General features: G+C 43.3%; 1 protein-coding gene across 4 annotated transcripts in view; it reads right to left on the bottom strand.

The window, feature by feature from the left end:
- ASTN2 (astrotactin 2) overlaps positions 1-17743 on the bottom strand; it is a 1072177-nt gene that overhangs the window by 835377 nt on the left and 219057 nt on the right. For all 4 annotated transcript variants that reach the window (XM_056138490.1, XM_056138491.1, XM_056138492.1 and 1 more), the window contains exon 3: positions 10793-11177. In XM_056138490.1, the coding sequence (XP_055994465.1) occupies positions 10793-11177 (385 nt within the window). The remainder of the gene's footprint in view (positions 1-10792; positions 11178-17743) is intronic.

The following is a 17743-nucleotide window of genomic DNA, read 5'->3' as shown; positions in this document are numbered from 1 at the left end:
GAGAGAGAGAGAGAGAGAGAGAGAGAGAGAAGGAAAAAGAATTAGAAAGAAAGAAAGAAAGAAAGAAAGAAAGAAAGAAAGAAAGAAAGAAAAAGAAGAAAGAGAGAGAACTGCTCACATTCCAGCTCTTTCCCAGACCACAGACATTCATGCACTAGAGGTTTAGCCTGGCTCAATTACTTTCCAGTTATGTGACCTTAAAAAGTTACTTAGATGATCTTTGTAGAGCAGGGGCAATATTAGTGACTAAACAGTAGATATATAGGAGGTACAAATGACATAATTAATGGAAAGTTTCCAGAGTGATAGTTCTAATTAAGTAAAAGTCAGCGATCAGCAGCATAGGATTCCCACCCAACTCTTCCATCCACCTTCCCTCATGGCCAATTCCCAACAGCACAATGAGACAGGGCTAGGGACAGCCATGGCTCTTACAGTCAAGGCTCTTTTTCTCCATCTTCTCACCAATTCTCCCATGAACTAGGAGACTAGAACAGTTTAGCTTCTGCTTCCATGTTAGATGAGCTCTGCCCCTACCTATCATCAGGATGGCACTGCTGGTCTCTGATATCACTGATTTTATCCTACCCACCTCCAGGTATTAAGTCAAGGTAATACTTGAAATCTGGCTTCTGCCACCACCCGAGAAGTGGCTCAACTTCACAATTGATCTTGGATAGAAGGTGGTAGCTGATCATTCCAGCTCCAAAGCTCCTTGAAGCATGTGGCCACATATGCAGCTGTGCAACCTGTCCAAACTTCACAGAGCTGAAAGCTCAGTAAATTTATATACATGTGGTACTACATGAAAAGTATCATGCTAAGTGAAATGAGTCAAGAGAAAAGAGAGGGATAGACACGAAAGATTGCATCCATCTGGGGAATATAAAGTAGAAAAATCGGAGACTAACACCCAAGAATAACCGAGATAAATATAAGGAGGTTTTCTCCATGGCTTGGAGGCCAGCTGCATGCGCTAGGGGAAAAGGCAGCTCAGATAGAGAAGGGAGCACCAAATAAAGGATGTTGGGAGGATCCTCCCAGGATGGGAGATGCGTGCTGAGAGTAGACTACAGACCAAACATGATTTCCACTCAATGCCTCTTTTGCAAACCACAGCATCCAAAAGGAGTGAGAGAACAAAAGGGAATGCCCTGCCACAGAGGCAGGGTGGAATGGGGGGGATGGTAGGTGAGAGGGATACTGGGATCAGTGGTGGTGGAGAATGGGCACTGGTAGAGGGATGGGTGTACGATCATTGTATACCTGAAACCCAAGCACAAAAATTTGTAAGTCTACAACTGTACTTCATGTTGTTTCACTAATAAAAAAGAATAAAGTGAGAGATATATAGCAGTTTAGAGAGAATAGAATTCTGTAGGCTCATTAATTGTCTTAATTGAAATATTGCTGCGTCTTAGATAAAAGACATTCCTGAGAATAACTAAGTAGAGGTGTTAGAGAAGAAAAACTGGTCAGAGAAACAGTCATAAAGTACACAGCATTATTGGAAAAATTAAAGATCTTTACATGGGTGTTGTTTGTTGCACTGCAAAATAACTGCAACAGTTACATCTCTTACACTGTTTGATCAGATGTATTGATGAAAAAGTTTAAAACTAGTGTGTGAATTGCCAAAACATGGCAGAGAAAAAAGTAGTGAGAAAATGATGCAGGAAAATTCATGTCAAAAGACTCATGAACAGGATTGGCACAAACCTTCAATCTGTGAAAACTAAAGTATCAATGAAACTCAATAAAGCAAGTGCAATAGAATGAGATACCTTTGTGGTTGTGAGAGAGAGTATAAAAGGTTCACACTTGACCTGCATGCAGCTGACCAGGGTTTCATTCCAAGAAACCCATATGGTTGGTGATCCCTGCGAGCAAACCTAGACATAAACCCTGAAAATATCTGGGTATGGCTCCAAAACAAAAATGTATATTTGTGTGCATATATGCATAACAAGGTCTGTATAAGGTATGCATAAGCTTCATAGTTCTATAATAGAATTTATTTTCTCAAACCTATATTTAATTCATTTATATCTTAAGTTAACATTTTATTAAAATACTGAAATTTTATGTACTATAGGACAATAAATTGTGCAGCTTATCATCTTCATATATATATGTATATGACATAATATTCGCCACATAGAACATATTGAGAATAAAGAGATTTTAAAGATTAAAAAAAAGAACAGAATGTTCGATGGGAAAGTGACATAGAAGCCCACAAAGCTCAATCAGTGAAAACACAGAGGGCTCAACTGGAACCTAATGACTCAGTAAATCCTCAGTGATTTTAGTAATGCCATTATGAGATATATGTTGCAACAAGCAATATAAAGTAAATTATTTTATGCCTGCTAAGAGATCAGGCTTGAGATGTGTGTGGGGGAGGAGGGTGGGGGAATAGGGACATTGGTGGAGGGAAGGGCACACTGGAGATAGGACTGGTGTTGGAACACTGGATGAATACCTGAAACAACAGTATCATGAAGAACTTTGTAAATCATGCTATTTAAATAAGGTTTTAAATTAAAAGAAAAAAAAGAAAAGCCTTGATTCTGCATCATTTCTCCAAAACCATCATTATTCGGGGCAACTAGGATGATAGATTTTGATAGAGAAAGGAATCTGGACTAATGGCAATCAGAAAGACACTCAAAGGAGTACACCACACATAGAAAATGGGGGCAACTGTATAATTAAAGTCTAGAAGCATCCAATAAAACAGAAACTGTCCTTAGGAAAGGCTAGTGGGCTGTTTCTGCAGAGCAGTCTGGAAGAATATATGGAGCCGCCTCCGTTGAGAGTATAAAACACATTTTTAATGAATAAATATGGCAGCGATTACCAAAATTACAAATGCATAATTTGTAATTACAAATGTGTGATGTGTATCCTTTGATGCAGTGATTTTGCTTTCAGGCATCTGTCTTACAGAAGCAGTCTCACACTTCGCAAACAATGTGTCTCTGTGTGTGTGCATGTCCTCCGGGATGTTTCGGTTCTATGTTTTTTGCTTCCTTTGGGGGGCTGCACCCAGCACTGCTCCGAGCTGACTTCTGGCTCTATGCTCAGGAATTACTCCTGATGGGCTTGGGGGTTCATACATATGTGATGTTAGGGATCAAACTTGGGTCATGTGCATCACAGACAAGTGACCTGCCAGCTGTACTACCTTTTCCATCTCTTCAGGATGTTTATCATTAAGTTCTGAACACTGACATAATGGCCAACCAGACTGGGTGGTAAAATAAATGCTGGTGTGTTGGATGTGTTCAGTTTATGGAACCTTATAGGGATTTCATAAAGAATAAGAGAGCCGTGCAAGATAGAAAGTGAACTTTTTTTTTTTTCCTATTCAGGCACAGTGATTCACAAAGTTGAGTTTCAGGCATAAGATGTTCCAACATTAATCCCTTCATCAGCGTTCACATCCTTCCACCAAAGTCCCTGGTTGGAGGCAGGCACCTGGTTTCCCCCTTTTCTTTTAGGTTCTGTGATTGACAATCTATTACTGATAGGATTTCATGCATATTGCATATCACTTTATTTTTTGAAAAGCAATATATATGTATTATTTTATTTATTTGTTTAAATTTTTATTAGTGAAACACCATGAGGTACAGTTGTAGGCTTACAAATTTTTGTGCTTGGGTTTCAGTTATACAATGATCAAGTACCCAACCCTCCACCAGTGCCCATCCTCCACCACCACAGGTCCCAGTATCCTTTCCACCCTCCATTTCCCCCATCCCACCCTGCCTCTGTAGCAGGGCATTCCCTTTTGTTCTCTCTCTATTTTGGGTGTTGGATTTCTCCCCGCATATCACTTTAGTGTTTCCTTTCTTCTCTTATTCCCCTTCTTAATTGGCATGCTTTCTGCTGAAGACCAGTTTTCATGTTGTTTCCATTGCTTTGGGCATTTGTCATTCTTCTACTATGTTTCTTTGTACCCTGCATAGAAGAGAGATCATTCTGTGTCTATCCCTTTCCCTCTGACTATCTTCATTCAACATGATCCATCCAGGTGGTAGCAAATTGCATGACTCCATATTTTCTTACAGTCAGACAGTATTCCATTGTATACATGTACCACAGTTTCATTACCCAACAGTCATCTGTTCTTGAATACTTGAGTTGTTTCCAGATTTTGACTACTGTGAATAGTGCTGCAATGAACACAGGAGTGCACATGTCTGTTTTGGATTCTGATTTGGGCCTTTGAGGTATATCTCAAGGAGTAGAATTACTGCAATATGGAAGCCCAATTGGTAATTTTTGAGATTCTTTTTACATATTGGTTAGTAAACTACTACTACTAATGAAATGTGTGGCTGATAGGATCTATCAGTCTCTATGTGGGTGCAAACATTTTTACATAAATATAAAAATATAATCTACACAGTATATCACAACCATATTGCATATGTTAGAAAATGAATCAGACTACTATCTAGGATTAATCTTTTTGAGTTGTCAGTAGGATGTGATGGAAAGTCAAGATTAGGACTTTAAGCCACTGTCGTGTTTCTCAACCTTATTCCGACTCTGGCCCACTTCCAAACTTGTTTCCTCTGCAAATTATTTTTCCTAACATTAGTCCTCTAGTCTTGGACTGTGCCTCCACCCCCAAATACACTTTTGATTTTCACTTGTGCCCACTTGGAATATTCTGGTGGCTCACAAGGGACCATATGACTCCCAGTTGAGAAATTCTATTCTGTACAACTCATGTGGTTCTCTCTCCATCTCTCCCTTCTCTTTCCCTCTGCTCTCCCCTCCTCCTCTGTCTCTCTCCTTCTGTTTGTTACAAAGAGTAAATATTTCTTTCACAATAATAAAACACAATTAAGAAAATCCAATATTCATCCAACTCTCCTTTTCCCTGTTTTTAAAATGATACATTTGTTATTGAATTTCCTGAGTTTTCATGCATAATATTCAGGAAAATGAAATATAAATTTAAGCCTAAAAATGAAAGTTGAAATGAAAACATCAAATTTCCGCTGTATACCAGCACAGCACTGATACTGCACACATACTGGAATGGTATCATCAGGGTGATGATGTTCACAATGCCCAAGAACTTATAAGGCACAGGAAGCAAAATAGCATGCCATAAATTTCCAGTCTCTTGTCAATAGGAAATTCATGATAGCCGCTGGGAAGGAACTTGGAAGTGTCAGAGAGCATGATACTGGACGGCTAAAAACTGTGAGTTACTTACCAATGTAGGCATAAGATTTTCATTATTTCACAAAGGATAAAGTCACCTGGACAAGCATCCCCTGAAGAGCATAGCTGCTCAGTAAAGTGCTCTTGGGACCTACACTCCCAAGCATATGTGACTTGGAAATAGAGCTTTCTCCATCTGCTCTTTAGATTGTTTCCTTTATTACTTGTTAATTCAAGGTAAAAAGAATGACAGAGCCCAACTATGATGGAACATTTTGAATTTGTAAGTAAATTCTAAGCATGAAAATGCAAGTGGTATTAGCCCTTAGCAATGTAATTTCAGTGTACTTTTATATGGGGAAGTAAAGGGAAGAGAAGGGGAAGGGAGAGAGAGAAGGAGGGAGGGAGGGAGGGAGGGAGGGGGGAGGGAGGGAGGGAGGGAAGGAGGGAGGGAAGGAGGGAGGGAGGGAGAAGGAGATTCAGGGAAAGATTGAAGGAGGGAATAAATAAGAAGGGGGGGGGGGAGTCAGGGGAAGAGCTCAAGCAAAGACACAGCAGACCTGTCCCTCACACCAGCTTCTCCACTTTGAAGGGATTTGCTATTCTCCATGTAAATCTCAGTAGGGGCTGTGGGAAAGTACGATCTGCCTACAATTGCTGCTTTTTGGGACTCTCCTTGGCGGTCACTTACAGATGCTTCCTTAACCTGTGGCTACTTTATACATGGCTCTGGGTTGACTCTGCTAGTGCAGTGGTTTGTGAGTTAGACAGATTTGAAGATAATGAAGCAGTTTCAGCCCTGGAACTGAGCATTTGGGGTTGTAACCACAGCTTGGATTGGTCCTTACTGACAAGATCAATCACTTAATCACTCAGTCAGCAGTACACTCAGTGTGCCCACTGGGAAGCAGGGGCCATGAGCTGGAGGCTGCAGCCACAAGGACAGAGAACACCAGTTGTGCTCTCCAAGGCAACTCGAGGGCATGGCTTCTTAAAATTTTTCCACTTACAACCCCATTTTTGCCTGAGAAATGCCACATGGGGAAAAGCGACAAGAAACACCTTGGGTTCATTATACTGTTGATTTTGAACAAATGGGTGGACACGACACACTCAGAAACCTTTTTTACTCTCGCCAAAATTTGCAAGACCGCCACATTCTGTTATGTGCTCCCATCTGGGATTACAATCACAGTTTATGAAGCTAGGATTCAGAACACAGAAATAGAAGCTGATCATCACTGCACAGTATGACCAATCATCGAAACCAGCTCAGGATCTGGAGGAGCAAGGGAGCCACTACTTTTAGCTAAGCTTCAGAGGGTGCCTGTCTAGGTAGTTGATCCAGCCTAGAAAAATATCAGTTATGGCATTTGATTCCCCCACCAAATCTGAGACATCAACAGTCTGAATGCTGAGAGCCAATTTTCATCTAAGGAGGGTAGGGCTCAGAGAAGGTAACAGAAACCCAAAACTGAGCCCTAGGTACATGTTTCTGCCTGTCCAAGTCATTTTCTGTTTTAGATAAGAGACACAGAATGCTCTGGCATGAGGGCTTGGCATTAAAGTAGGCATCCATTTCTTTCTAGACTATCACAGGCATTATTTATGCGTGAGGTCCAGTGCTAGGGACTTATTGGCCATACAGTGATGGAATTATTAGTCAGCTTGCTATAAGACATAATGCCATGTTTAGATAATGACACCTGAGAAGATAAGCATGTCAACATGTGGATAGTTCAAAGCCAGAAGAGACCACGGCTAACAGGAAAATGTACCAGACTTTCTATGGTAGTGGTTGGCCACCAAGGCAGAAAAACTGAAAAGGACAAACACCCAAGAACAGTAGAGATAAAGTACCAGGAGAATTACTCCCCTGCTCAGAAGCCAGCCTCGCATGCTGGGGGAAAAAGGCAGCTCAGATAGAGAAGGAACCACCAAGTAAAGGGTGTTAGGAGGGCCCACTCGGGATGAGAGATGCAGACTGAAAGTAGACGATAGACTGAACATGATGGCCACTTAATACCTCTACTGCAAACCACAACATCCAAAAGGAGAGAGAGAATAAAAGGAAATGCCCTGCCACAGAGGCGAAGTGGGTTGGAGGGAACGGGGCGGGGGTGGTTGGAGGGATGCTGGGACCATTGGTGGTAGAAAATTAGCACTGGTGGAGGGTTGGGTACTCAACCACTATATGACTGAAATGCAAGCAAGCATGAAAGTTTGTAAGTCTGTAACTGTACCTCACAGTGATTCACTAATAAAAAATTTTTAAGAAACTGACTTACAAATTTTTGTGCTAGGGTTTCAATTATACAATGATTGAGTACCCATCCCTCCACCAGTGCCCATTTTTCACCACCAATGATCCCATTATCCCTCCCACCCCCCAGCCCCCCATCCCACCCTGCCACTGTGGCAGGGCATTCCCTTTTGTTCTCTCTCTCCTTTTGGGTTCTGTGGTTTGCAAAAGAGGCACTGAGTGGCAATCATGTTTGGTCTACTTTCAGCACGCATCTCTCATCCTAGGAGGATCCTCCCAACACCCTTTATTTGGTGCTCCCTTCTCTATCTGAGCTGCCTTTTCCCCCAGCATGTGAGGCTGGCCTCCAAGCCGTGGAGTAAAATTCCTGGTACTAATCTCGGCCATTTTGGGGTGTTAGTCTCCTATTTTGTTACTTTATGCTCCCCAAATGAATGCAATCTTTCTATGTCGGTCCCTCTCTTTCTGACTCATTTCGCCTAGCTTTCCATGATGCTTTCCATGTAGTACCACTTGTAGTTAAATTTCATGACTTCATCTTTTCTAACAGCTACATAGTATCAATGTTTCTTTAGCCAGTCATCTGTTCCAGGGCACTCAGTTTTTTTTTCCAGATTCTGGCAATTGTAAACAGTGCTGCAACAAACTGTACCTCATGGTGTTTCACCAATAAAAATTTTTTAAAAAAAGAACCTCAGGGTGGTGGGTGTCCCAAGCTGTGCCAGGCTCAGATGCATGTGTTCTGCCCCACCAGAGCGAGCCCTTGAACTCTGCTACACAGCATCTGCTTGGCCATGCTCCCAGCTGCAGCCTCCTTCCCTCTCCAAGTCACGACATTTCAGGCTCTTATTTACAGCTCCTCCTGCCCCCAAGGTCCCCCAACTCTGCTCTCTGGGAGGTCCTGGCTCCCTCAGACATCTGGTGCTTTATCATTTCTCATGGCCGCTCTTTTACTTCCTTCATCGTTTCCTTGGCAATGCGAGAGTCCTGGTCTCCATAGTCCTGTTCATCTTGATGAGATTTTTAAAAATTTGCTTTAGTTCCCAACTTTGACATTTTGTAACTGCTGATGTGGATGGGGAGATTTAGGGGAAAGGGGAACACTCAGCGGTGCTCAGGGCTTACTCTTGGCTCTGTGCTCAGGGATCACTCTTGGTGTTGCTTAGGGCACCAGATGTGGTGCCAGGGATAGAACTCGGGTAAGCCATGTGTAAAGCAAGTGCTTTAACCCACTATACTACCTCTCTGGCTCTTGTAACTGTCTTTTTTTATTGCTCTTCATTTCTTCCTGCATTCTATATAATGCCTCTTTGCCTTTGCCTGAAGAAGACCCTTTTTGATTTCCTTTGAATAAAATCTGCTGCTGATTAAAAAATAAATAAATAATTTTTAAAAAACTGAAAGGAACATTGGAGCTGGGTAAGGCAAGTCAGATAGGGGGCCCAAGAAACACAACCGGAGCTCTTGGCAACCCAACAGCCACCAAGTACCACAGAGTTTGGGATTTAGCACACATTTCACTATCACAGTCAACCCTTACAGAAATACTCCAGTACAGAAACTGAGACTCCAAGGGCTAACTTCCCAATCTTCCAAAATCACCAAGTATTTAAGGGTGGCAGGATGTGAACCCTGGTTCAGCGTACTCCAAAATCTGCACTGCTCTTCAAGCCCATTCTCTCCCTGGGTCTCTAAATGTGACCCCAAAACACTCTTTTCTAAGAAGTCCACAGGGTTCCTATCTGCCCACTGAATATGATGGGAAAAATGGTTAGAATCGAAGAACCTTGAGAAAGGAAAAGAAGAAAGGAGGGTTCAGAGCCCAGGCCTGGCTCAGAAAAGAGTGTCAGAACTGGAATGCCCAATTAAACCCTGAATGCAATGGGACCATTGGTGTTAGACGCACAGGGTGAGTAAAGACTCTGGTCAGTACCACTGCAGCACTCGGCAAAGGAAAAGAGTCAAATGTCCTCACTCAGCAAGCTGGACACAAAGAGACAGGAGAGAGTGAAATACACATTCTTTCTGCTTAGGAATAAATGACTGACTAACTGTCCTCCAACACAGCCTAGGGAACGGGTGCTTGCTACAGTGCAAATAACAAAGAGGGAGGAATTTTATTCATCAGAAAGTACATGAAGAATCAGCAATAGCTAAAAAACTTATGTTATCTAAAGCCTCATCAGCAGGAATATAAGAGCTAAAAAAGGAGGAGGCAAATGTCTGATTTTGCTCAGCCTGGCTACATTCACCCTGATGAAAAGCCATAGAGACTTGGGTGTGAATACTTGACAGTTGGGATCTCCATCAAAAGACCAAGGAGAAGGATGGCAAAGTGTCAGAAAAATGACAGGTTAGATGTGACAAAAACCCTGGAATCATTTATTTAGGCTAATTCCAGAAGTTACAGGCCACCTTTCATTCTGTTGTCAAATGTGCTTTGGAGACAGAAGATCACGTGTGTGTGTGTGTGTGTGTGTGTGTGTGTGTGTGTGTGTGTGGACATGCAAGTCCAGAGAAAGAGATTTTTTAACTCGATATAATGAGTAACTTTCAAATGGTGCTGTCTGAAAGGAATCTGAGAGCTCGGCTTAGTAGTGAGGAAAGCATAAAGGGCGGTAATCAAGGGATACGGGAGAAATATGGAGCAACATCACTTTAGACATTCCTTTAGACTTTAATCCCAGGGGGCTTGAAAAGAGCTGAGGGATGTGTCTGGCACGTGAGACTCTGGGTTCAGTCCCAGGGACTGCCTGGCCCCCTGCGCACCAAAGACGGAACTTTGATGCATCCCAGCACTGCTAGGTCTGAACATTAGTCACTTAATCACTTAACTTCCCGTTAGTCGTCGAGTTGCTCGAGCGGGCGCCAGTAACGTCTCCATTGTAGTTACTGGTTTTGGCATATTGAATACACAACAGATAGCTTGCCAGGCTCTTCCGTGCGGGCGGAATACTCTTGGTAGCTTGCCAGTCTTTCCGAGAGGGATAGAGGCTTTTGGGGCGACCTCTAATCACCCTTAGGTCTGAACATTACTAGGTCCATATTCACTTAGAGTGTTCCCGGATCTTCTTGAGCACTGTTTGGGAGAACCTGCCCCAAATAAGCAGAACAAAAATCAAACTGAATTCTGACTACTTGCAAACACTCTCTCCCTTTTCTCTCATCACTACTGAAGAAGCAAAGAAGATAAACATTGATCACCAACAAAGAAGCTGCCCATATATTTAAGCCGGAAGATGCAGCCAGTCTTCTCAACCACCCAGTTCCTATGCCTGTCCCCAGCTCCCCCCAAAATGCTCACTGGAAGGGGACACACACCCAGGAAGGAAGACTCACCTTTCTTCTCGAAGTCTCCCTTCTCTTCCCCAGGTCGGCTCAGGCTGTCCAGCGTGTGGGTGACCTGGCTGCCAAAGTCATCCTCGCGAGACACGTGGTTGGCCCGCCGAGGAGGCTCGTCATCCTCTTCATAGTCATAGTCATCCAGGATGGGGGTCTCCCGAATGGGCACCCCAATGACGGAATTGTGGGCCTGCAGCCTGGAGGAGCGGAAGCTTTCTCGGGCCTGGGGACCCAGCAGGACGGATGGGATGTAGTGGATCTCGTGAGTGGCTTCTGTACTGGCACTCTTCTGGGGGATGCGGCGCCGCTTCTGCCAGCGTCGCTGGGCATACAGTGCCACTGTGAACACCAGCAGCAGGAGTAGCAGTGCGATGAGGCCGCCCTGGATTGGAAGGAAAGAAATCACGTGGGGCAGTGCTCTTTAGACTGAAGTGCCAGAAGGGATGTTCTGCCCACTGCACTTAGCTTAGATTCTAGAGCTGAAAGCCTGCAGACTAGGGAGATGGCGTAAATGCCATCCTGCTGGTAGAATGTGCATGCAGAGAACCAACTCCCAGCATCCCTCCAACTCCCACCCCCACTTGGGTATAGCACTGAGAGCTCGAAGCCCCCCTGGATGGAACTGGCAGCACTACATCTCCTGGCACAAGTATTCACTTGTCCAGCCTGGTTACCTAGTTATGGACAGGAGTAAGCATTGAGTCCCTTAATCATTGCTTGGGAAGCCCCTCCAACATATTAATGAAACCCACCAGGAATAAACAGCCAAGGGTTTGAAATCATAGAAATTCTCAAAACCAAACTGGGTGAAACTGAGTAAACCTCTGGGCTTCTCTGAGCATTGCCCCTCACATGTGTCAGAATACATAAAGGCTGTAGCTGCACACAGATGACACTCATATGGCAGAGTCTCCTCATGACTCTGCCTCCAGCCAGCTGAATGACCCTGTGACATGTGTTCTGCCTCTGTCCCTCTTGACTCCTTATCTATAGGCTAGGTCCAGTGAGGGCACAGAGGAAAGTCTTTCTTCTCTTCCATGCTGTGGCAAACACCCTAGAGCATTACTGAGTCAAATCCAATGTCCACAAAATCTCAGAAATGCTCATCTTTTAAGTCTTCTCAACCAGAGTTCTAGGATAAAGTAGGCACCTAGTTAGTATGTAGTCGTTAAATGAATGACTGAGTGCGGGAAATGCGCTTTTCTAGGGCTCCTTTAATCAAAATTTTACGGCAAACTAAAGTTGATTTTTCTTTAATACATCCAACCGGTAAATATTTGATTGAGTCTGCATACCATACATTGAATTGAAATGGGCTAAAGTGTTTATGAACACATCTTCCATGATTCATGAGCTGCAGGAGAAACCTCGCACTGCAAGCTCTTTAAGGGTAGGGGTATTTACAAAACATGTCAATATTCCCCACACACCTGCTGAGAACTGGTGGTGGAAGGTTTGTATTCTCCTTGCCTCTCTTTATTCACTTTATACCAGAAAGCCATCCAAGAAACAGGGTACACACCGGTTAACTTGCTTTCATATAGATGTATATATGTGTGTGTAAATATATATATGTATACATGTATATATGTGTGTGTGCATTTGTACATTACACATACTCATGTGGTCCCTTCCAACACATATGCATTCCAAGAAATGATTTTGAGACAATTTTATCATAGAATGAATGTCACAGTGTAATTTCATAAACCTAGCTCATCTCACCTAAGCACACTCAGGCTGTAGGAAATAGTCTATAGGATCTAAAATCATGTATGCAGTTTTGTTGACCAAAAGGATGGAGGACTGTATTGGTAGATTCAAGGCCACTTTATTCAGTCCCTGCTATGTAATCCCTTGAGCTGGGACAGATCACCACTGTATGGGGAGCTGGGAACAAAGCAATCAAGAGATTCAGCCCCTTGGATGAATAGTAGGGCAAGCCTTGAGCCTCATTATGGTGGGTTTATTTTGTTCATTTCTGGGTTTTAGCTCTAAAGTCTATACTCATTCAACCACACCCATGGGCGGATTGCTCTCTCCTTGATAGGTTTCTGAACACTGCCTGTATAAGAAACAATGATGACACATGTTAGTTCTGAAGATCTCTGCTGGTGTCTGGGGGCAGGGGGTGAGGGGCGGAGATGGGGAAGGGGTCAGCTGTTCAGATGCCTGTATAAGCTGAGTTTATTATTCAGAAAAAAATACTCAGCTCTCTGCTGAGTATACTGCTACTGGAAAACAATTACATTCCCTTTGCAAGGTCCTCAGCTGCCTAAGCTAAATCCATCACCTCCACAGGGGAGGGAAGAGGGACGGTAAGAGTACTAAGCAGTGGTGGCCAGGTATTGCAGGTTTGACTGATCACCCTGCCTTGGATCAGGCAGTGAGTTACTGCAGCATCCCAGGGAGGTTTCCGCAGCTGTCAGACTGGAAGAATAAATATGCAAACCATAACTGTGTGTGTGCATGCATGCATGTGTGCAGTTGGGCAATACACATCAGATGTGTGTGTATAGTTTCTCTCCTCTAGGACTCTGAAAAGCAAGATGAGGCCCTACTTCTCCCCACGAAGTTACCAGTCAGCTGAAAAACTATGAGTGACATGGCACTATATGTGGGCTTTTTTTTTGCAATGAACAGAAGAAAAGAAGAACATGGAGGACGTGAGGAGAACTTAAAAGAATCAGGAGAAGGACTGAGTAAAGAGAGAAAGAAGGCAGGTAGGGAACTATCACACAGTGAAAACATTAGCAGGTCCTCTTCTTCCTACTAAATTAATGCTACTTTAGTTCCTCTCATGGCAGTTCAACACAATAGAGATTGCAGAGATCATGCTGTGAATGAAATGAAGGGCAGGTGATTCAAAGAGGTGAGCTACCTTGCCTTGAAATCATGCAGGGATTGATTCAAGGTCCTTCAGACACAGAAGGTCAGGCACTGGCAGAGCCTGGTCCTGAATGAACACAGCTCTTCACTATGTAACTTCAGGTTTTGAGAGGTGGTGCTGGCAGACCCAAAAGATAAGCAAATCCTGGGTAGATGGCCAGAAGGGATGAAGAGACAGGAGTCCCATAAAGGAGAAGAGGAAATCCTTCTCAACTGCAGGGTTCCAAGTTTAATTCTTGAGGCTGCCTTTTCAAAGCAAACTTTTAATATGGGTTCACAGATACCCATGAGGAAATCTTACTCTCCATCTTCTGCCTTTACTTTTCAGTGGCACACTTCCTCAGCCCAACCTAGTAAGGGGTGCTTAGACTCTTGTGCTGACTCTCACGTTGGATAGACCAGGAATAATCACCTTATGACCCTAAATTGTCCCTTCTGGTCCCCAATGCATTCCAACAACCCACAGTGGGCAACTGTGCAGTCCTGGATTTTCACAGGTCTCTACCTTGAGCTGCAGGAAGGCAGGTAAGCAGGTACCCACCTTCCAGAGCTCCCTAGTAGTAGCAGTGAAGAAGTCTGACCTGGCGGGACTTGTTTTTACTCCAACTTTTACAAAGAGACCAAGTGAGCATAAAGAGGTCAAACTACCTTTCTGAATTTTGGTTTGGTTCAGTTGGTGAAATCAAGGCTGCATCCCTGGAAGGTTGAGTAAGATGCCTGGGGTTCATGGTAAATGTTCTCAGAACAGTCGGAGTGGCAGCTGACAGCTTTGTGTGTAGATGCAGTGTTGAATAAACAGGCTATCGAATGAAGGCTAAAATGACCTGAATTTCTATTCTAGGATGCTAGTTCAGCACCACTATCTTGCATCCCAAATCCCTCATAATATAGACCATTCTGTGTGCTGCCATTTGCCTTTACAATCAGGCATGTTAAGTAGCGGTGTCTGTGTGGAGAAGAAACTGAGGCATGGGGGGACAAGAGATTATTCACATGACACAGTGCAGCAGAGAGGACTTCAAGCTAATTTCATCTGGGCTTCATTGTTCTACTTGGAGTGGAAAGAAATGAGAGAATCAAAGGCATCTTTGATCTCTCCCCAACCCTCCAAGACTATTCCAATAATAGAAACTTCCAGAAGATGCTGCAGAGAGATTCTACCCTCTCCCTTTCCTCTTTTGTCATGGTTGAGCTTGGGAGTTCCTATGGCTTCATGATCTGTGGGTTCTCTCTATATGCTCCTAGCCAAGAGCCCGGGACCAGAGTTTTTGGGTTTAGCTCCCACCAGCCTGCAACAAGGTGGGTTCTGTTAAAGACTCAGAACTGAAATTTCATTATGAAGATTTAACAGATGGAGAATTCTTTGAAGAGCTCACACAGTCACTAATTTTCTGAAAGGGGCAAGCCTTGGTTGGGATCCTAAAAGGTGCTGGTGGCCTCCTCTGACATAGATTGGCAGCTCTGGTGATGCTCCAAGTCCCAGACCAACCAACACAACCTTTTTGGTCCCCATAAAAGTAGTGGGGTCTGGAATTTTGGAAAGACTCTGAACATACAGGAGACAGATATTGAATCCATATGTCTAAGTCTTCGAATAAATCCTCAGTTGATGCCCTATTCCTTCGGGTCTTCCAATGTATCCTCAGTGTTTAATACCTTCAAAGTAGATTTGACAGAAGGCTGCAGAGATAGTACAGCAGGTAGGATTTTTGCCTTGCAGAGACATTACAGTTTGATCCTTAGCACCCCCAACAGTCCCTGAGCCTCACCATGAGTGATCTCTGAGCACAGAAACATGCAGTTAAGTCCCGAATACTGCTGAGGGTGACACTAAAACAAACAAAAAATTGAAAAAACAGATTTGGCAGTACTTGATATAGAATGACAAGTTAAACCAAATTTGGGGTTCAGGGGCCATGGATGTAGCTCAACAACAAGAATGCATTGACTTGCGTGTGTGACATCCAGGTACAAAAAATAATCTGGTATTAAAAAATATTTCTTTAAAAAGCTCATGTGCGGGTTGCCTTTTTGGCAGATCTGAGTGTTGGGGTAAAATCCCAAATAATAATGGTGGGTCTGGGGTCGAAATATTGAATGAAATCAATGTACAGAGAGAGAGTAATGTGGCAATCATCTGCCCCACAGGTAGGCGGAAGGTATGAGATGGGGGGAATACTGGGCCTTTTGGTGGTAGAGAATGGGTACTGGTGACGGGACAGGTGTTTCATCATTGTATGACTGAGACTTATACCCAAAAGCTTTGTAACTGCTCTCTCAGTGATAATAAATAAATTTATAAAAAAAGAAAAAGAAGCTCACGTGCTATCATAAAGCTCTTGGGCATTTCGCTTTTGGGCATCTACTCCCAGGACATAAAAGCATTCATTCAAAAGGACATGTGCACTTCATTATTTATTGCTGCACTTAGTAAAATAGTTAAGATACAGAATCAACCAAGGTGAGCAATAACAGATGAACGGATTATAAAGATGTGGTATATATACAAAATGGAATACTATGTAGCTTGGAGGAACAATGAAATCATGCAATTTGCTGCAACCTACTTGGAACTGGAAGAGATCACATTGAGTGAAGTAAGACAGAAGGAGAAAGACAAATACAGGATGATGTCACTTATCTGCGATATATAAAATAACCAGATGAGGAGGGTTGGGGCGATAGCACAGCGGGTAGGGCGTTTTCCTTGCACGCAGCTGACCCAGGTTCGATTCCCAGCATCCCATATGGTCCCCTGAGCATGGCCAAAGGTAATTCCTGAGTGCAGAGCCAGGAGTAACCTCTGAGCATCACCAGGTGTGACCCAAAAGGAAAAAAAACAACAGATGAGGAAAGGTAATATAGGGGGATGCCTACGTAACCTTTGACCCCAGAGTTTAGGAAGGAGAAGGACCAAGAGAGAAAAAAATCAAGTAAGGAGGGAAGGATACATAAAAGGAAATGGAGATTGGGGCTTCATTTACATGGGTAAATGATATGGGTGAACAGTAGAGCCATAATCCAAATCACAGACTCAAAACCAGGGAAAATATGAGACCTAAGCTGCAAGCACAAGAACTCTGTAATGTGCCTGTCAAGGTGGAAATGTGTGTTTGTGTGTAGCGGGGGGATGGAGATTGAGTGTGGTGACAATGATGGAGGGAAGTTAACACTAGTGGTGAGATTGGTATTGAAATATTGTATGTCAAAAACTTATTATCAATAAAAAATTAAAAGAAAAGCTCCTGTTAGGGGATGGAGTGATAGTACAGCCAGTAGGATGTTTGCCTTGCACACCGCCAGGAGTAATTCCTGAATGCAAAGCCAGGAGTAAACCCTCTGTGCATCACTGGGTACAACCCAAAAAGCAAAACAAACAAACAAAAAAAGCGTTCATGTTATTATTCTTTCTTCAACAAAGAAAACATCTCTTTGAATCACAGTTTTCTCACCCATGAAATTGGACCCTAAGTCTACAGGACAGAGGTTGGGATATCAGCTCACAAATGTGTATGACTGCACTCATGGTTCAGGATATGGTAAGCCTGGGATACACAATCATCCATGATGCCACCAATCGAATCACAACACCCACAAAGTGAAGGGCACTGGCTCAGACACAGGAGCCCCAGAGAAACATATGACTTTTTCTATGCTCAAGCAACATTCTGCCCAAAGGAAGAAAAAGAGTAAGTCAGAGTTAAAAATTATGTCCTACATCCTCCTGGGCAAAGCTGGGCTGCAGCACCTCACTGTGACGACAGAGTAGCATGCAGATCCTTTTTTTTAATAGAATCGCCATGAGATATATAGCTACAACATTGTTTATGATTTTCAGTCATACAATGCTGAAATACCAATCCCTGTACCAATGTACATTTTCTACCTCCAATGTCCCCAGTTGCCTCCCATATCACCCTCCTCCCTGTTTGCCCCACGTCCACAGTTGTCCTTTCAGGCACTTTTCCTCTCTCTCTCTCTCTCTTTCTCTCTCTCTCTCACACACACTTTCTCTCCCTACCTCCTACCAACTTCAACTCCTCCCTTGATCTCCCTTTC

The sequence above is a fragment of the Sorex fumeus genome, unplaced genomic scaffold (genome assembly GCF_029834395.1).
Source record: "Sorex fumeus unplaced genomic scaffold, SorFum_2.1 ptg000129l, whole genome shotgun sequence".
Lineage (NCBI taxonomy): Eukaryota > Metazoa > Chordata > Mammalia > Eulipotyphla > Soricidae > Sorex > Sorex fumeus.
This window is presented reverse-complemented; position numbering and strand designations above follow the sequence as displayed.